Source organism: Apiospora phragmitis (genome assembly GCF_038363925.1).
Source record: "Apiospora phragmitis strain CBS 135458 chromosome Unknown utg000008l:1.0-3514335.0:1.0-3519231.0, whole genome shotgun sequence".
Lineage (NCBI taxonomy): Eukaryota > Fungi > Ascomycota > Sordariomycetes > Amphisphaeriales > Apiosporaceae > Apiospora > Apiospora phragmitis.
Window position 1 is genome coordinate 2,189,400 of NW_027117407.1, and position 20,038 is coordinate 2,209,437.

Here is a 20,038-nt window from a genome sequence, read left to right on the forward strand (position 1 = left end):
GGCAAGCCTAGGCCTTCGGTACGACAGGGAAGGGTCAGGGGCGAGGAACCAGGGAGAGAAATAGGAAGCCCAAATCAGTGCAATAGTCATTCCAATCAGCAGGCAGGCGTGTTCTTTCTTATTTTTCTTCGACTTTTTCAACAGGCTCGGCACGATCTTTTGGGCTTGTATTTCTTTTCTACATGAGGGACCAAAGAGAGGAACATTGAAAAGGGGAAACGAGCCGTTTTCCCCATGTCTGCAACAGCCGAGGGCGTTCCTTTCTTCATCACGGCGAAATGGATGACGGATGGATACATGAAATGGATAGGGGTTCTTGGGAGGGAGGGAGCATTACTCCCGGGACAGAGAATCCATTCTGATAACTTATTGTACATAGATCTCTCTGATGATGAGCTCAAGACTTTACTTGCTCTAATCGCTTAAAGGGTATCACGGCGGATGAGAGTGTTCATATCATAGACATACCCACAACCAACGAATTTCTTCTCAGCCAAGTCATATACTGAGATGTATTCAGTGCGAGATCTAAGGACTAATAGCCACTCATACATAGTCTTTGGCGAAGTAGTATAGGCCTGGATATCAACGGCTTCCCCCGAGGATAATACGTCTTTACTATTACTCGGCTAAAGGTCATGTAAGCGGTATAGTATTTAGCCTCATTTCTTGCCCTTCTTCTTTTTCTTGTTTCCGCCACCCTGGTTTGCCTTCTCAACCTTGACAGCGCCTGCTCCGCCGACGAGCTCGAGCATCTCCTCTTCCTTGACCGTACCGCCCTGGGTGGCTTCCTGGGCGCGCTTCTTGCCCTTCTTGCCCTTGGGGCGATACGTGCTGCGGTCGCGTAGGGGCAGCCAGCGCTCGGGGTCAGGCTGCTTGCCCTCCTCGTAGTTCTTGGGGAGCCTCTTCTTCTTCTTGCGCCGCTTGGACGCCTGGTCCGCGTCCGCGTCCGCGCCTCGCTTCTTGTTGGGCGGGGCCGTCGTGGTGGCCACGGAGGCGACGCCCGCGCCCAGGAGCGCACGCGCGTCGATGCCGGCCGTGAGCCTCTCGACGGCGGTCAGATGCTGCAGGTAGGGCTCGATCTTGGCGTAGTCCGTGGTCGCGTAGGACGCCACCAGGCCGGCGATCGCGGCCTTGTCGTTCTGGGAATTGGATACGAGGTTCTCGAATGTGGCGCCGGCCGAGGCCAGGTCTTCGGCGCTGGACGATTTTAGCAGCTCGACGCCTGCCTCTCGCAGCAGAGGCATGGCGGAGTCGTCCGCTTTTGACCGCCAATGTTTCGAGGCTCTCGCGAGCTCTATTCGTATTGAGCTCTGGCGGCCTTGCAAGCGGTACAGGGACACGGCCACAGCTACCAAGCCGGGCGCATAAAGAATATCTTCATGGTCAGGTGTCGTGGCCGTCTCCAGGCGCTTCAAGAAGGTTTGCAAGAGGTTGAGTGCAGGTCCGGGTTTTGGGTCTGCACGTAAAGCTGAATGATGGTCAGGAGTAAACCGATGTCTGTGGGTCGCTTCTCCAAAATGGGAAGGATTTCTCGGATGGCATCCTTGCCCGTCTGCATATGGGCATGCGCAGCAGCGCTGATGACACCAAGAGAAGCAATCTCGGTTGACGCCGTCGGACTGGTCGCGCTTGAGATTTTCTTGGAAGTTGCGGACTCGACACCAGCGAACTTTTGGGATTGCAGATCAAGCGCATAGCGGTTGCGGCCCAGCACAGCAGCCTGGTATCCAAACATTTTGTCGTTGCCAGACAGACTCGTGGACGTTTCGATCAAGCGGCTGGTAAGGTAAGGGTTCTGGTCCTCCGAGCCGATCGCCATCGCATTGTTTTGCGCGACGACCCTTGTAGGCGCTTCCGGGATGCTAAACACTGTGTAAGCCCAGGTGGTCAAAAGCCCGCACGCACATCACGTATAACCTACTCTGTCACAACGATGGATTTTTGTAACGCCAAGGCCTCGGCTTCCTTTCCCAGTCGCGTAAGAACGTAGGCGTGCTGCACCATGATAGGAAGCAGCTCGGCCTTTTTCTCTTCATCGGTGAGGTCCTCGTTCGCATTGCAGAGATCTCTCGCGCGCTTCAAGAGTACGGAAGCTTTGCTAAGGTCTCCTCGCGCCACACAACCACAAGCGGCGTTGTAAGCCGTTTCAAACGCTTCCAAGACATCATTCGAGGGCTTTCTCTCCTCGTCGTTCAGGAGGTGTCCCTTGCCCTCCCATTCCAGCTGTGCGCTCGTGGCGAGCGTGTTGATCTTCAGGTCGTTCTCTTCGCCGTCGCGGCCCTCGCCCTCATCGGGGAGTAGTCGGTAGATGGCGGCAGCGTCCTGGAACTTCTCGGCACGGTAGGCGACTTGGGCGGCGAGGTGGCGGAGGGCTCGTGTGGGCTCGGCGGTGGACTTGATCAGCTTGTCGGCGTCGTCCAGCTTGCCGGTTTTGTAGAGGGCGTAGGCCTTCTCCAACAAGCATTCCTTCTCCAGCCTGTCGCCTCCTCGGCGAGGGCGCGCAGGGCATCGTCGAAGCGGTCAAGCTTTAGCAGGGCCACAAGGCGGGTGTGCTGTGCCTGCAAGTCGGACTTGTTGGCTTTCACGGCGGCGTTGGCGGCTTGGAGGACCTCATCGTGGTCTTGGATGGAGGCAGCCCGTAGCAGCGAGGCGAGGGCCGCCGCGGGGTCAGACATTGTCTGGTGGGGATCGGGTGCGCGCGACAGGTGGCTCGAATTCGTCTATGGGTTCCAATGGGGATATGGACAAGAATCAAACTAAGTGAACGGGAGCTCAGCTTCGCATGACGTTCGTTGAATGGGGGAGATGGCTAGCCAGGACACAGGCACATCATGTGGTGGATACGTTCAGAACACTCAACTGCTCAAAGGTCCCGTTTATTGGCGAGGGGTGAGATATTAGATGCCAAGCCTTGAAATTCAATCGATAAAAGTTCCACGATCCAATTATGCTTGCTCGTGGTGGGGCTCCCCTAAGCTCCTCCCCATCCCCCACATTATCTCGTATCAATTAGTGCACCTGATCTGACCTGATTGTAGGCCTGTGTTCTCTACTTGCAACTATCTCAAGCCCCAGCATAAAGTATTATAGGCGTCCGTCACAAGAGTACAGGCCGACAGCCTCAGTAGTCTTGTCTGGTCTTGCCGCCAAACACCCGTCTGAGAAACCCGCGCTTTTCCTTCGGTGCCGGTGGCATATACGTATGCAATGGATACACGGGTCGCACATTATATCCATCGCCCTGGCTGCTATCCGACGAATTAACAATCCGAGATCGACGGTGTGCTATCTCTCCCAGCTTAGTGCTGTCCGAAGACACCGTCATGTAGGATATCCGGTGCTGGTCGTATCTCTCCTCCAGATCCTCCCTGTTCGAGCGGTTCGAGCGACTCCTAGAATGTTTACTGTGATGAGTACCAAAGTCCTGTGATGCCTTCCTAAGACTTTTTTGTCGCCGGGTTTTGCCCTTCGTCCCGTCATCACTTGAAGCTACAACGGTGTGTCGTCGGCTACGCGACCTTTCTCCAGACACGTCACTGTCAGTATCCCGAGAAGGTTGCCGACGAGCCTTCTTCCTCCTCCTCCTGCTGCTGTTGCTGCTGCTCGAACTCCCTGAAATCGGCCGCCGATGTTCATGAAATAGACTGCTCGAGCTACTTAAGCGTAGTGATAGTTGCTCCATTGTCCGAATGGCATCAATTCTTGAAGTGTTTGACAGGGACATCAACGACTCGTAGTCAAGCACCGGCTTCTGGGTCTTCACCATGCTGAGCAAGTTTGTGATGGCAGCCTTTAACTTATCCAGAATTTGACGGATGGCAGCTTTGGAGGGAGCTAGTAACTGGACTTAGCAGGCCGCCCTGATCCATCCAGGTAACCACCCCCTGGCTTATACTCACCGTCGCCTCTCTGCAGCCTATTACCGCGTTTTGAGAACTTGGAGGAGTACGCTTTGCGAATCTGAGAACGGTCCGAGCGAATGGAGCCTCGAAGACGGGCATGAGCCTTGCTCACGGCTGGGTCATATGGCGATGTGTCGTTGGACCCGTCGTGCCCCTTGAACGCCTTTAGCAGACCGAGACATCTCGTATAAGTGTCGAGCAATGCCGACACGCTTGTGCCAAAGCCGCCCATTGCGAATCAGTTGCTGTGACGGCGGTTTCGTGCTGATATGTTTACAATATAAAAAATTCTGAAAAAATAGAAACCCCAAAGGGCTTGATGCCAGTTCTCGTGTTGACTAATGAGTGAGTAATGACTAACTGGGTGCGTGCGGGGTCTGTCCCGTGGTTCTTCAAGAGCCGCCGTGCCATTCATTAACCGCCGTCGCATCATTGCTCGTTGAAGTCGCAACGGCCAATCAGTTTCATTATCCTGCATACCTCTCTTCACCCACCCCACCTGCCCACCTCCACCGCGGAAGCAAGGGCAGGCCAAAGTTTCCGAGCTGCACGAGTACTGGTTCGCAATGCCGTGACACACGCCTTGCTCGCATGGATGCTTTCAATCGTCAACGATGATTTGGTTGAAATCCAAAAGATCCACGGCATGTGCCCCTCCACTGCCTTCTGCTAGAAACAATCACATGCGGTTTCTACGTGTCTTGAAGGGCGTGGGATATTCTAGACAGCCACTCTTCGGCTCCGTGGCTACTACCCTGTCGATCTAAAGCTGCACGGAACCGGCTTCCGGTCAAGCCACCCCGAGGCTCCTAGTCACGAAGAGTAGGTGCTGTGGGGAACTGACCCGCACAATCAGCTGTACGGGGACGGGAAGCCTTTCCAACAATATATGGTCAAGCCCCGGGTTTTCCCGCTGTCGCACCGTTTACCAATAGGTAAGTGCTAACAGAGTAAGCGTACAGAGCCTAGGCTTTATAGGTGGCCTCGAGCAATGCGCTCTGGTATAACATGTAGCTATCATATACATGTAATTTAGTAGCGACAGTGCCTTTACAACGCCTAGGTATAAGGAGAGGCGCGGCTGTGGAGTATTACCAGTAGAGTCAACAATTTACTATCCAAATCAGCAATAAAGGAGGCCGGCAAACATCATATTGGGCATGCTAATTATAATAGTGCTCTTACAGGCATCCTGCGAGCAGACACTCCATGCTACAACTCTGGTATCTCCCCAAAAGCTCGCGATGCACCGCAACTTCCCATACAGTCTTCATCTCCTAATACAGATACCAAGTCACCCTCGGATATGTAACCTGGCAGCATGGACTGATAGATTGTCCATGGGTCTGTTCCGACAGCACTGTTTTGGCTGTCACCACCACTGGGTGGTGGCATATTACATGTACCTTTATGCAGTGCAAGTTATAGCCTGCGCCAGAGCCCTCTTCGCGGCACGTAGGACATGCAGTCATCTGTGTGAGGTTTGCAAGCCGCGTTACATCAAACGTGGGGGTTGTCAGTAGGTGTGCAAATCCGACTCGATTTGAACAAGTTATTACAGATAAAGCAACAACGGGCATGTAAAGATGAGCCTGAAATCACCCTTCAGCTGCAAGCAATATGCAATATGTCCAAGCAAGTAAGACCATGATGGAAATAAAACGTATGCCCTCAGGACTTCAACCTGGGGACACTGCTCCATCGCCAATTTCGGAACGATCTACCACATATGTCCAAGCATGTCACTCTCTCACTCTTATCTGAGATGTTTGCTTTTCAACCCAAACCCCAAGGGACATGTGCAATATCTCCCTCCTCTCGTAATCTTGGGCTGGTTTTGATATCGAAATCTGCAACCGGCCGATAACCTCGCACCATTGGCTGCCAACAAACGCCAGTATACATGGGATCGGCTGACCTTTCGAGACAGGAGTCTTACCTGCATACATGTATAAGGCATAGGGCAATCATGTAGATAAGGGACAGCCGTGCAGGCGTGCGTAGCACAGCATGGAAAATCCCATTTTCGATATCAAAACCCTTCTTGTCTTGCCGCATGCTGTGGTGGTGGCTGATACCGTTCATGGATGGGAGGGGGATCCGGGATCACGGATGTACCTGTCACATCTCTATTTTCCAGCCCAGTTTCGTGGTCTTTGAATTGTACCCGTCTTACAGCATAAGGTGGACAGTAAGCCGTTGCATGGACGATCAATGCTGACACCATATTCGCCTGATATGGCGACCACCAGCAGCATTTGCAAGTGCTAACTTTGGAGGTCGCAGGGAACGGCAGACAGAAAGGGATTCCAGTCAACCGGCCGGTCTGGGGTCGCCTTGGCAACCGCGTTTGCCACTTAATCCGAGCATCCCTTTTCTTACTTATTGTTGACGCATTGTATACACATATACTTGTACCTGTTTTCACAGGCCGGGTATTATTTCTAGGTTATCGCAGATGCAACTCGGCGAACGGGAGAGAACGTTGTAGCCTTGTAGCCTTGACATCATCCCGTGCCAAGTGTCGTTCCTGCCATCTCCTGATTAATGCCGTATTTTCGCATGCAGCATCGATGCACCAATGCATTGGGGAAATACACGTTTGTCGGCTGGTTTAGTGACAAGATAGGCGTGCAGGCAGGGCAAGCAATACACAGGCATTTGATGAGAAGTGGAAGCGATTCGCATTTCGGACTCCTCTATAATGTGGTGATGATATTAGCCCGCCATCCAGTCAGCCTGGCTTAGTCGTTCAGGACTTACACCCCCGACATCGCATTCACTGTGGTAAGCATCTCGGCCGTTTGTTTATCTGCACGAAGCCAGCTTCTGTCGAGGCTGGGCTGCCTACCCCCGACGTATGTTCCAACAGTTGGTTTCATCATGCAACAATGCTGTGCCCATGTATACCTACTACCTAATAAGTTGTAAGCACATGCTGACTCCAATATTTCGTACATACCCCCCAACACTTGGCAGTTCAACAGCGCATCTTCCCTCACGTCCCATCAGGCTCCGACCCGACCACGCCGAAAGCATCTCATTCGAACGCTTTGATGATTAACATCCAGATGCAGGCCTGCAGTTTAATACATCCGGTTGATGCACCTGCTGCTACCTAGGTTGCATCCAGTCCATGTAACTCAGTTCGATTCTGCTGCTCCGGGCCAGTTCTGCCGCCCAAATTTGCCCGCGCTCGGCTGGGGAGGGTGGGATCCCCCAGCCGACGAATCAGGACGAACCAGATGTCTTGTCCTTATCTACCGTGGTCGATGTACCCCCACACTCTGGGTTATTTCGTCCTGTCAACGACCGCGGGAACCCATGTGGCTATCCTGTGCTTTTCCCATGGCTCACTCCTTCTCTGATAAAGTCGCATGCGGACTTTTGTTGTTGTCTTGAGGGGAAGCACCCACATCCGCCCGCTTCGCTTCCATCAAATCCCAACTTTGAGGCCTACTTACCTACTCAGGAGGTACTAAGGTAGGACCAACTTGGTTTGTCTGGAGAGGCAACTCGAACCTGACGGACGAGCTGCAGCTTTTCTTGTGCCGCTTTTGGGACTTCCTGTACCTGGGCCCCGTCCCCCTTATTTACCTGCATATATGTACATCCATCCAGCGGTCTTCTTCCCTTGCGAGTAGCTGTTGCGACTGCTACGCGCAGGCCCTCCACCCCTCATGATTTCGTTCCAACCCCTGTTCGTCTCTTGGTTTTATGATATCAATGAGTCTTTCGGCACCGTCCAGCCTATCGGTTGTTACTGGTGCGGGTCAAATACGCATGCTTCTTTGGCGGGCGAGACTGTGTTTAAAAGTCCGCACAACCTTCCCGCCCCTGCCCTGCAAGCCTGTAAGAGCCATTGGTTACCCTCTCCCTCTCGCCCTTGTACGTCAAATCTAGCTCTACTACCTGCTCACTGGTACCTATTGCCCATTTCAAGCAGCAAAGACGTAATATAGCGACGGGAAGTGATCTGTCATTTACCTGTTGATAACAATCTTTGGGCGCTGGAGCGATAATACCGAGGCAACAGCTCAATCGAGACACCCTCTTTCAACCTCTACCCTTTTCACTCCTCCTCATCCCCTTTCTCGTAAAAACATCCCATACAAATCTTAGGTACTACACACAGGGGCTTCATCGGGGCCATTGCTACCATTAGCACTCTCACGGACCATTCCATGGACGACGTTTATCGCGTCGCTCTTGCCTTGTCGTTGCCGTACCATGATCAATAATACTACATCCTTGTGAGCCAGGCCTTTGATATCGAATTGAATCGGAGTGGGACAACATCACTTTCAAGCTCTCCCACTTGGGAGCTCGCATGACGGGGCCTTCAACACAGGCATACAATTATGTCTGCACCAACCTCGCCGTCCCCAGTACAGGGGTTATCGACACAGGCCGACGAAGCTCAATTTCCCAGCGGCCAGTGTCGGTACATTCTGCTGAATCCAGAAATAAAAGGCCATCGATGCGCATGCGTTGGCTTCACATTGAACCGCGCCCTCCCATCCGTGATGTGCGAGTGTGGACACCTGTCGTGCTATCACATCAAGGAGGCCGAACACCCGGTGGACAAGACACTTGTGCAACAGCTTTCAAATCGCATTCGGATCTTGGAAGAGCAACTCGACCGGGAGACCCAGGGAGGCCTTGGCAGTGCTTTGGGGGACACGCTCAAGCGGTTGGGTCAGCTCAGGAGCAGTTTGAAAAAAGCAAGGACGAGATCGCTCATGAGAGCCGTGGTCTCTATAACCAAATCTCTCGTGTCTGGCAGACTGTAGATCAGCTTGCGAAGCGCGAGGCGGCGTCAAACGACCGCTTGGCCGAACATGACGGGCAACTCCTCAAGCACAGCGCTGAGATCCAGAGGATCGGAGGTCGTCTCATGGAGACCGACGATGCAGCGATCGAACTAGAAGAGCGTGTCGATCGCCTAGAAGCTTCATATGATAATGAAGACGATGCCCGTTGTCGCGGCTCCAACGAACCTGTAGAAACGGATCAGTCGAACCCACAGCTGGCGTCACTGAGCAGCAGTATGTCCTCTGCCCCTTTGGATCGCCGACGTAGCAGGCAGCCTCATGAGCAGACACCTGCAGCACCATGGACAGTCCACGTATCGTTGTTGCCGTCTTCATCACAGCCGTTTCCGTTTGAGAAGGACACCACGGCATACAAGCGATGTTTATCACGTGGCCTTCACCAGATGATCGCCGTGCCGGGAACGGATAGTGAATCTTTCATCAAGACGATATCGAGAGCATTCGGCGATCTCCTCAAGGGAAGGACGTGGGTACCTCTCCAAGCACGACTTTGCGACGCAGAAAGTCTGCAAGGGTTACCCATGTTGCGTCCTTCTCGACCCATCCCTTGTTGGCGAGAAGTACGACATCGACTTTCTCGCACACACTGCGCCGTGTGCGGCCCCAACGGGAGACTGGACTCTCTGTACATTGCCATGGCATCGGACAGCATTTCTTGGCACTTCCTGCGCCGGCAGCCATGTTATCTGGAGGGGCTCGAGGAAAGCTGGGCGTACGATTATTTCCTCGACCCGGATGACCGTTTCGAAGACGGCGAAGAGAAAGGCCGGCCTTCCGCCGGCGATATCTTGCCTACGCTACCTACTCTGAAAAGGGCCGCCTCGGAGATGTCACGGACGCCAAGCTTCAGCTCCGGCTCGGGGGTCTTGGAATCCGAGGGGTCACGGCCCAAAGTCGCCCGAACCACGTGCATCACGGTTCCGGTAGAGATACGCAGACAAGTGGAGACGGTCTAGAATAATTTTATCAGTTTTAACATGGCAGGACGGGTTAGATTAGGTGAAATGATCCAAGGACCAATGTACAGGATAGAGATCAGATGGCGTTTCTGGAAGCGGGCGTAAAGATACCAGGAAAGATGCTCCGTTTTGACGAGCCTTGCTCCTTCTTTCCTTTGGGATTAATCAACAGGCCATATCAAGTATGAAAGAGGAAGACATGTCCAAAAAAGGGAAAAGAAAAAGAAACCATGATATCCGAATTGTCTGACGTGTCAAGGGATCGGTGAGACACACGAGCCAGTAACTTCAAAAGACTTCGGATATGATTACGTACGTAGGTATATAAATGTATGTCCCTCCCAAAAGTACATAGAATTATACACCAACCAGGTACGAGCCTTCTTGAAAAAATAATACATAACACATTGATTCCTTTGGGCCATGCAAGCCACTGGTGTCATGTTGTAAAGAGAGAGAGTCGATCAATACCGACATGAACGGTCTAATGGCGGATGCTCCCGCTCACTTCCATTTATATATTACTGGGCAGTACGTACCAGACGGCAATCTAGTCGGTTAGTGCATAGGTCCATTTTAGCAACGTATCAGGGAGACGGTGAAAGAGCTACGCCCGGTACGGGTACGATGCGATATGGATAACAAGGAAAGTAAAGCTCTTATGTAGTTCAATTCAATGCTCTGCTCTTAGCATTGACGATTGCTTCAGCCTTCCTTCTTCCATGCTTTCCATATACATTATCGCCGCCAAACATCTCACTTATTCTTTATCTGCATACCCTCTAGACCCCAGCTGGTAGGATCTTTGTCGCAAACTGCTACTGCACTCAGCCTGGTGCCAAACCCGCGGAAAGACGACAGCTACTGCCTCACCCTACCGAATCTATTCATTACTTGAGCACCCATCGTCACGTTGTAGCGCAACTCGCCAGTACCTTTTCGCCTGGGGTTGGCTGCCATTTTCGACGGGGATCTCAGCATGACATAGGTCGCCGCAGATCATCGCACCCAAGAATCACCTGCCGTGCCGGCTGCATGCTACGTACGACCTTGTCTACACCCCACGCCGTTCCCGCGCCTCGATCAATCAGCGCAACGCACCTTCCTACATACAACGACAATCCTCCTTCACCATAGTACTCTACAGGCCGCCGAAACAAAGTCGCAACAATGGACGCCATGGATTTGGACATCGAGATGGATGTGGATTTTGTCGCTGATGAGCCCATCACCGCCACTCAACCTCAAGACACCCCAGTAAGTACCAGATCGCATTGCACCTTAGCTGTCTTTACTATCCTGACCAAAATCGTGTATTTAGTCGCCTGGCGAAGTCGTGGACACGTCCACTACAAACGAAGTACCAGAATCGCAGACCCTGCTTCCCAACAAGATCCACATCCGTGGACTCGACGTCCTCAATACAGAAGAGGTCAAGGCATACGTCGCCGAACATTATCCCGACAGCAGGTTCGAAAGAATCGAATGGATTGACGATTCTTCGGCCAACCTGATATTTCCCTCGGAAGCTATTGCCCAAGGGGCGCTGGTGGCTTTGGCGGCCGTGGAGATCGGCGATGTTACACAACTGCCTCTTCTGGAATTACTTCCTGCGAAGGGATTTTCCAAGAGGATCGAAGTCGCGCTACAAATACGACTCGCAGTTGCTTCGGATAAAAAGCAGGTTGGAGCAGCCCAGAGAAGCCGATTCTACCTCCTGAACCCCGAATATGACCCGGAAACCCGGAAGCGATATCGAGATCGGGATAGTGAGGGGTACGGCCGTCGTCCCAGGCGGCGCTCGTACGATGACGAGCAAAGGCAGCAATATAGTGCGAACATGTACGATGATGATGCAGACGTACCTACTGTTCGCTCTGCGACCCCACAGACACGACATCGACGTTCGCGCACACCAAACGAAGATGGCAACCGGAGATCATCATACCGCGAAAGCAACCGCTCTAAGGAGCTCTTTCCGGAAGGAACTAGCGGAAGAGGTGGCTCACGAAGGGACCGGTCCGCGTCTCCCATGCGCGACCGTGATGACGATTTGGACATGCACGCTCGTTCAGCAGATGAAGCTGCCCGGAAGAACCGCCGAGGCGCCAAGGCCATCAAGGAGCGCCTTTCTCGCGAGGACAAGAGCAAGGAACTGTTTCCGGAAAAAACTTTGTTCTCGGAGAGCAACAGGCTGGAGGACGCAGATGCCACATCGTCATATTTGTCGAGTCGCTTCGCTCTTCCTCTTTACGATAACAAAGACGACGAGCCTCAGCCTCGAAGCAAGAGGCTGGAGGACAGGGTGACGGTTCCCAGTGGGCGGCTCGCAGACAGGATTACCGACCCTATTGCCAGATCTGGAATCAACATCCGGGGTGCCGCCAATCAGCGAGGTTCTGATCAAGGCTTTGCAATTAAAGGTACAAGCAAGACAGCCAAGGAATTATTTCCAGATAAGTTTGGCAGCAATGCCGGCAAAGAGCTATTCTCAGACAGACTTGAGGGGCGGACACGGCGGCGGCAGAAGGCAGGCGATTTGTTTGATTAGGAGTCCAGGAAGTGATGGCGGTTCAGTTGAGGCAAAGGCACTCGACGTGGCAATACACCGCAATCCTGGAGAACAACTTTCTCCCTATTTTACCGCTCAATATTGTGGTCTTCATGTGGCATAGTAATAACATTCTGGCAACGGTGCATTTGAGAGTGGACAAATAGCATCGGGCTTAGCGTCCTACATCAGAGTTGGCAGGCTTCGTTCACTTCGAGGTTGACTTAGTAGAGCAGCACTTATCCCTACTTTACCTAGCAGATAGATTAGCCGGTATCAGCATTGCAGATACGTCAAGCCCCAGGAATGCCAAGAACACATAGCAATCGTTGCATACACAAGTGGTACAGGTGTCCTATAGACCACAGCTTTCTGCACAGCTGTCATGTTTTTACGCACCTTTTCATTAAGCACTAGTAACAAACGGCGTCGCAAAGTGGTCCTGCATTATCAGATCTATGGCTACTGATCAAGGGGGCTCTATCAATATGCCAGTTGTAATCATGGCTTATTGGGGAAACGGCAGATATAACGACAATGACGGAGGTGCTCCAGACCCACCTGAATATGTGCCTCTCTAAGGTTAATCAATGCTGCAGGAGTTTCATTGTTCAGCAGTAGAACGGCCAGTCATCAAGGGCTAGTAGAGTTGCTGCGGCCCAGTCCGGGGCCGACCCGAAACAATGGCCAGCCAGGGGTGGGCAAAGAGCAGCGACGGGCCAGTAAGGACGTGCACAGTCGCGTGTGGATTCCCCCTCCCCTCGGACTAACAAACATCAGACCATCATAAATAAACAACAGCAAGCAGCGCGACAGCTTCATCGCGATACACGATACACGTCGCTTGCGAGTCGAAAGACAACCCATCTGTTTTGGCAGAGCCTAGAGAATTGAAAGGCTCGTTGTATATCCTGCCTACTTATTTTAAATTTATAAGAATCTCATAAACACTAGCTGATGCCTTTTGGGCAATCTTTATTTGCGCCACTGTCCAACCAGGCTAGGCTTCTATAGTAAGAACACAAGAGCTATAGCGCAAATGACAGTCGATGTAGGTCTCACGAATACATATGCGTTATACCAACTGAGAGGAGCCCAGCATGTATGTAGATGCACGTGTGCATTAGTCACGCGCATTCGTACTATAAACATGCCTAGACGGGGCCAATAGGACGACCCCAGCCACGGGATATGATATACTAGCAAAATGGGAGGAAGAATGTTAGGTATTTCGCGAGGATGTGACCCCATGTACTTACAATAGGCTTATGACGCGCCCATATTTCCCAGCCACCTAAAGGGAGACACATTGCTCGCCGGACGCGTTCAGACTACCGTAGTGCACCCTAGACATAACGATGACTTGAAAGACAGGGAGTTTGCCCATGGGACTGTTGTTCGACAATCACCCACAAAGCATCACAAAGGGGGGTGAATGCCAGTCAAGGTAAACACGAGTGCAATCAGCAATGAGCAATCTTGCAAGGACACACAAGACAGCAATTGTTGTTCTCAAGACTGCAGTAATGCAAAGCTACGTATCGGGTCGTGTGAGAAAAAGAAACACCTGAACACCTGAGGTCTCCATAAAGGGGGGGGGGGTGATAAACAGTGGTAGTGTGCATGGCTTGATAGAAACCAATAACAAGAACAAGACAGGCGCGTCGCGGTAGACGGGCGCATTAAGCGTCTGGTGTGAGGGGGGGGAGAGAAGAAGAGAGTTATGTACTGTTTCCCTGTTGGGCTAATGGGGATGCACCTTGCCAAGTGCCCGTGCTCCCGCGACTGCCCATTGTCTTTTGATTGGGTGGAATGCACTAGAGCAACAGCCCAAACGTGAGTGAAGGTGAGGGAGAAAGAGAAAGAGCAGCTCTAGCACACCCCAGCAGTGAGCACAGCACAGCAGCCAACCCAGCGAACTCCAGCAATCAACTGTGAACCTGGGAAACTTACCTCCACCACTCGAGCAGCCATCTCCAAGTCCGTCCAAGCATTCATTCAACCTTCTACCTTCATACGCCAAACCCAACCTCAACCTCACCTCACAATTCTTCTTTCTCTCACCCCTCCCTCTTTTTTTAATTCTTTCTCCCTCTCTCTACCTCCCCATATCTGTTGGAGCAGATCATCCTATATGTCGCATCCAAGTCGAATCCTACGTTACCTATTACCGCTTTGAAACATTTCAGACCTGGTCAACTTCCATTCCCACAGCGACACTATTCTCCACCAAACAACAATACCGTTTGGGACCGTCGGCGACCTGCCTATCCGCCTCGACAATAATCAGCCTACCATTGGCGATCGCTCAATCGAACCTGCCGTCAATTGCCTACGTCAACATTGGACCGTTCCAATATTGCATACCGCATCATTCGCAACAATCCCGGTCAATCTCCAAGAGCATGCGATCGAAGAACCGCCAGTAGGAGGGGCATCTTCAATTAGGGAGACAAGCAGGAGTAAAACACACGACAGAGGTTTATGAAGGTCTTCCTGCAATTTGGGATCTACGTACCGACCGCCAGCCACTCTTCAACTCCTCAACCCTCGAGCTGCTTCAGATCATACTTACCTCGACCCGATAAGCGCCACCTAACTCGATTTCAACAACGCTATTGCCAAGCGCCTTGCCCCAGGGGACCTGCGTTGCTCCACCAACATCGGCAACTTTACGTCCCATAACATCGTCATCACCACCGCAGTGCTGCCTTGTCGGCTTAGGTCGATTGCGATCCCGGTTGAGAGCGAAATCGAGCATGACGTTAGAATCGGAGCTGGCGGCGGCGATGACGGCGCTGCCGGCCAAGCGATCAGCTCACGACACCAATAGCCCCGCCCGATCCACGCCTGCGCGCATGTCAACGCCGCCGCCTCCCTCGGAGCGCGGTCGCTTGGAAGCAAAGCCAAATGGGGATATTGCCAATACAAGGTTTTCTCGACACATGCGTCGCGATGGGAGCATCAGCGGCTTAGATCCAGAGATCTTGTCAAGGGCGTTGTCAAGAGAATTTCGGCGACCGAAGAGACAGCGCCCCTGCTGCTAGCCCTAGCAGGAAGCGGCAAAGGATCAATGGCGACAGGTTTGTTAATCTTTAGCAAGGATCCATGTATCAGGGCTGATCCGATTCCAGATTCATCCCCTCAAGGTCAGGGCAGGACTTGCAAGCGAGCTTCAGTTTGCTCCATGATGAAGGCTCTCCCGCGACACCCTCGAGGCAAAAGAAGCGAACACCCCACAGCGAGCTTCATTTCCAAAGGAGTACGTGAATTCCCAATTCCATGTGATCCTTCTCGAGACTAATATCTACCAGCGGAGGAAGCCAACCGGACATTCTCTACTTTGCTCAGATCAGAACTGTTCGAGAACACAATACCCCAGGCATCACCGCCCACACTGTCTCCAGAGGGTAACCATGCTTCCTCCAACCACTCTACGCGAGTACACGACCCTACAAGGTCGCACACTCCACCTAATGTGCCTCCTCCCCTCTTTACCTTCCACCTTCACCCCTTCCACGCCACATAAAAATTTATTCTCATACATGTCGCCTCGACACCACACTAATATCGCCGGCCATCCCACGCCTTCACGTACACCTCAAAGTCGGCATGGTCCCAATATGGACACCAGGTCCGAGATCTACAGTTTGTCACCAGTCCGCTTCGGCAGTCAACAGATGCTCCTTAGCCCTCGGCGGCAGCCTCGCGCCGTCTCGAAAGTCCCATACAAGGTCCTAGATGCACCCGATCTAGCCGACGACTTTTATTTGAATCTGGTGGATTGGGGAAGTGCAAACGTCCTTGGTGTGGGACTAGGCTCCAGTGTGTACATGTGGAATGCCCAAACGAGTAGAGTCAACAAGCTCTGCACATTAGAAGACGACACAGTTACCAGTGTGTCGTGGATCCAGAAGGGAACACATCTTGCTATTGGTACAGGGAAGGGTCTGGTCCAGATCTGGGATGCCGAGAAGACGAGGAGGTTAAGAACCATGACTGGACACACTGCCCGAGTCGGTTCTTTGGCGTGGAATTTTCACGTTCTGACGTCGGGGTCAAGAGACCGTCTAATCTATCATCGCGATGTCCGGGCGCCCGACCAATGGATGAAGAAGCTAGTTGGCCACAAGCAGGAGGTTTGTGGGCTTAAGTGGAACTGTGACGATGGGCAGCTTGCCAGTGGTGGCAACGACAACAAGCTAATGGTCTGGGATAAGCTCACCGACACACCATTATGGAAGTTCTCGGACCACACGGCTGCGGTAAAGGCGATTGCCTGGTCGCCACATCAAAGAGGCCTTCTTGCGTCCGGCGGCGGTACCGCTGACAGGAGAATCATATTCCACGACACAGTACGAGGGACTGTCATCAACGAAGTCGATACGGGCAGCCAAGTTTGCAACATTGCATGGTCCAAGAACTCCAACGAGATCGTCTCGACACATGGCTACAGCCAGAACCAGATTGTGGTCTGGAAATACCCATCTATGACACAGGTTGTCAGTCTCACAGGCCACACTATCGTGTGCTCTACTGGCGATGAGCCCAGACGGCCGCACTGTGGTTACTGGAGCTGGAGACGAGACATTACGATTCTGGTCCATATTTGGAAGGAGGCCGGGGGCCAGGGATGAGAACGACAGCAGCGGAGGACGGCTAGCCGACTGGGGTGTGATTCGATGAAACGAAGTTGACCACCAAACTCCCAACTCCTTCTGATTACGTACGAAAGCTCGACTCAGAACACCATTGTGCTTATAATGAAACGGACACTACTCAAATCCGTGGTTACGACTGGACGGCCCATGTTGACGAATTTCACACAAGGAATACCCCGAGGGCTTGGTTGCATTTTATTGGCGTTTTAGGTATGGATCTGGCTTTCTGAACATGCGCCATGGTAATGGCATAGCATAGCATGTTGCACTAGCAAAAGCCGAGGTTCATCTAGCTGGCGAGGTTTGCACAGCAGCTCGTGGTTTTAGCGCCTGTCTTCCGGCACGGTAGATAGATGTGGTTCTACGACGATGTGGACGCCGGTGGCACCTTGCGGCCACATATCAATCAACGCCTACTCTTGTAGCGAGAATAGATACGATAGTTTAGCGTATTGACTTTCTCAAGTCTGTTTCGGCCGTTGCAACAAGGCCTTTCGAGCCATTTGTGATTTGTCAAGTACGAGTCCTACAATGGCACGCCTCTTCTATATCAAAAGGAGAATAGTGACAGTTTAATCGTCAAGAGCAGTGGCCATGTTATCTATTGCCTTCATGTCGTCTGTCAGAGGGTGTATTGTGTGCATACTAGATTAATAGGGGGATAATAGGTGTAATTTGCAGGGGTATCGATTGAGAAAATAAAAACCAGCCATGACAGCTTCCCCTGGGGATAAACGCCTAATCTCCCGTATGTGAATCGCCCTTCTTCCCATTTCCCAATCTTATCCTATCTCCTAAGTTTCTGTGTTGCGGTCTGGACAGAAAGCGTCCGGTAGCTGCAAAATAACCAGTCCTGATATTGTTATAGTCAACCACAATCCACTCCACACCTCACCAAATGCACATAGAATCTGAAAGAAACCAGAAAACCCCAAACATTAACCGTGATGGAAAGGTGATAGTCCCTATGTCTCAACGCCAACGCCAACGCCACAAGTTTGTGATAGAAGTAGGGAGAGTGTGTATGCCAATTCACTAATGAGCCCATCATCTAGGCTATTATGTGCTTGCGACATGGGACTTTCGCTCTCTCGCGACGTCTCTGGCACCCGAGTCGGTGTCGATAGCGGTCGAGGTCACATCGAATTCCCGGTTCGCGTCAGCTGATCGGGGCTTTTCATCGTTCAGCATCGGAATCTCGTCCACATCCATCGACTTGCCGGTCGCAGGGTCGACAGCGCGAACGGTGCCGTCCTTGGCAGCATGGTCCCTTTTGTCTAAAGGCGGCGGCTGCGGCGTCGAGGGGCGCCGGTTTGCCGTCGGGCATGGGCGTCAAGAGGGGGGAGGACTGCAGATAAGCTCAGGGCTGGTCTGCCACTTCTGCACCTCGGCCTTCATGCTCTCGAGCTCCTTCTGGAACCGCTTGCCAAACACGTCGATGTAGAAGGTCGAGCCGTTGTAAATGCTCCACGAGAAGACCACAACCAGGAAAGTGCCCGAGCCCAGCGGCTGTAGAACCATAGCGAGCAAGGCAGCATCGTCAGCACGGCATAGCAGTATTGGACAAACATGAAGGCCGGCTCCTGCAAAGCGTCTGGCAATGCCAAGACGATTTTACCGATCCACGTCTTCGCGTAGGATTTCCGGAGCCAAGTGTAAGAAGTAGGGCGGCCAGCAGCGATCTTTTCGCGACGGCGCACCGTGATGAGGAAGTAGTACGCCAGCTGCCAGAGCAGGTATGGGACTGTGCTCCACGCCAGCATGGATATCACGTTCGCGTACGCGGTTGCTGATCCGGTCGGGGCCGTTTTGACAGCCCATACAGCGGGGAATTTCGCTTGTTGCAATTCCGGTGGAAGGAGATGTACGATACAGTGAAGCGTGGCACAGGGCATGATATGTATGAAGAGAGACGTAACCTTGTCGAAGCTGTGAAACACAAGCGAGTTGCGCCACAGTATAATAGCCACAGCGTTGTTGCCGAAGGCGAGACAATAAGCGGCGGTGAAGAGACGTTTGGAGGAAGGAAAAACCCAGATGCTGAAGAAGAGCAGGAGGTTGACGAAGTAGCAGAGGTCCGCGAGGAAGTAATGATAGCCACGACGGTGGTACGTGAAGTAACGGATCGGCATAAAGTAAGCCAGTTGTGCCGTGTACCAGATGTGGAAATACTCGGGGTAGCCGCCGATCAGATACCCACTGATGAAGATGTTCATGACGGCGCAGATGAAGGATACTTTCTCGCGCAGAGTGATGACCTTGGTATCGTTCCATTGATTGCCGAGCTTCTCCACGCTCTTTCTTCATTCGCGAGCGATAACGGTCGAGCTGTTCCTTTGCTGAAGGCACACGGCGTCGCCATTCTTCCACCATGCGTTCTTTGGCCCCCTGGCTTCTAGACTTGAGCGCGGCGCGCGACTTGTGCACCTTCTCTCTCTGAGCAGAAATGCCCCTTTGTATTTTCTCGAGCTGTTGCGGCAGAGCAAAGTTGTCCAGCAGGTCGAGAACCGAAAAGGCGGTCTAAAGGAGGGAAAGCGTCCCAGTCCTCCTGATAAGAGCTACTGCCCGAGAAAGAAGGATTCCTGGATAGGCGCGGGCTCTGCTGGGGCCCAAGGATCGGGGTGTTGCCCACGGCAGGTTCTGATAGAGAGGCATCGAGCGGTGGTGTGCCAGCCCCATCGGATGTTGCAGCTGTATCGCCATCTGTGAGGCCGGCATCTGATTTCGCGCCCGGTATGGGCGTGGGGACGCTTCCCATGTCGGCCATTTCTGCTATGGTATGCAAGGGGGATCGCCCAAGGTCGTTGCGGAATGAGACTCGACGGAGAGCGTTTGCTCCTCTGAGGACAAGTACGTCAGCCATATGTGCGTGTTACTTTTGTTACTTTGGGGCAATCCCAAGGCGAATGACATAACCAGGCATCTGAACAGAAGGACTGGAATGAACTTCGGGGGTACTCACGATCGCTTGGAGGGGTCTCCGGTGCTTTAAGGGCAAAGAGGGACACTAGGCAGTGGAGGCACCCCAAATGATACGCAGCGTACACTGCAGCTATCAGGATATCTGTAGCTGTGGAAGCGTCTGAGTATGCTTGGTATGCGTATGCGTCAGTTTGCCGAGTAGTGT

The 20,038-nt window shown here is 52.6% G+C and overlaps 7 protein-coding genes across 7 annotated transcripts; 3 read left to right on the plus strand and 4 right to left on the minus strand.

Annotated features, from left to right (window-relative positions):
• Window positions 1-662: 662 nt before the first annotated feature.
• PG994_009099 (uncharacterized protein) lies at window positions 663-2,678 on the minus strand (the record flags this gene model as incomplete). Its single annotated transcript, XM_066860508.1, has 4 exons — window positions 663-1,412; window positions 1,466-1,865; window positions 1,925-2,454; window positions 2,487-2,678. The coding sequence occupies 4 exons, from the start codon at window positions 2,676-2,678 to the stop codon at window positions 663-665; spliced, it is 1,872 nt and encodes a 623-aa protein (XP_066714097.1).
• A 446-nt stretch (window positions 2,679-3,124) lies between these two features.
• PG994_009100 (uncharacterized protein) lies at window positions 3,125-4,137 on the minus strand (the record flags this gene model as incomplete). The annotated part of the gene is made up of 2 exons (XM_066860509.1): window positions 3,125-3,837; window positions 3,903-4,137. 2 exons carry the CDS (start codon window positions 4,135-4,137, stop codon window positions 3,125-3,127), a joined length of 948 nt encoding a protein of 315 aa, XP_066714098.1.
• A 4,129-nt stretch (window positions 4,138-8,266) lies between these two features.
• Window positions 8,267-9,696, plus strand: PG994_009101 (uncharacterized protein; the record flags this gene model as incomplete). The annotated part of the gene is made up of 2 exons (XM_066860510.1): window positions 8,267-8,603; window positions 8,699-9,696. The coding sequence occupies 2 exons, from the start codon at window positions 8,267-8,269 to the stop codon at window positions 9,694-9,696; spliced, it is 1,335 nt and encodes a 444-aa protein (XP_066714099.1).
• A 1,173-nt stretch (window positions 9,697-10,869) lies between these two features.
• PG994_009102 (uncharacterized protein) lies at window positions 10,870-12,250 on the plus strand (the record flags this gene model as incomplete). Its single annotated transcript, XM_066860511.1, has 2 exons — window positions 10,870-10,956; window positions 11,021-12,250. The coding sequence occupies 2 exons, from the start codon at window positions 10,870-10,872 to the stop codon at window positions 12,248-12,250; spliced, it is 1,317 nt and encodes a 438-aa protein (XP_066714100.1).
• Window positions 12,251-14,793: 2,543 nt separating this feature from the next.
• PG994_009103 (uncharacterized protein) lies at window positions 14,794-15,011 on the minus strand (the record flags this gene model as incomplete). Its single annotated transcript, XM_066860512.1, has 2 exons — window positions 14,794-14,805; window positions 14,826-15,011. 2 exons carry the CDS (start codon window positions 15,009-15,011, stop codon window positions 14,794-14,796), a joined length of 198 nt encoding a protein of 65 aa, XP_066714101.1.
• Window positions 15,012-15,666: 655 nt separating this feature from the next.
• On the plus strand, window positions 15,667-16,887 carry PG994_009104 (uncharacterized protein; the record flags this gene model as incomplete). The annotated part of the gene is made up of 1 exon (XM_066860513.1): window positions 15,667-16,887. One exon carries the CDS (start codon window positions 15,667-15,669, stop codon window positions 16,885-16,887), a length of 1,221 nt encoding a protein of 406 aa, XP_066714102.1.
• A 1,083-nt stretch (window positions 16,888-17,970) lies between these two features.
• On the minus strand, window positions 17,971-19,678 carry PG994_009105 (F-box protein; the record flags this gene model as incomplete). Its single annotated transcript, XM_066860514.1, has 5 exons — window positions 17,971-18,201; window positions 18,298-18,420; window positions 18,459-19,208; window positions 19,261-19,431; window positions 19,544-19,678. 5 exons carry the CDS (start codon window positions 19,676-19,678, stop codon window positions 17,971-17,973), a joined length of 1,410 nt encoding a protein of 469 aa, XP_066714103.1.
• Window positions 19,679-20,038: the final 360 nt, after the last annotated feature.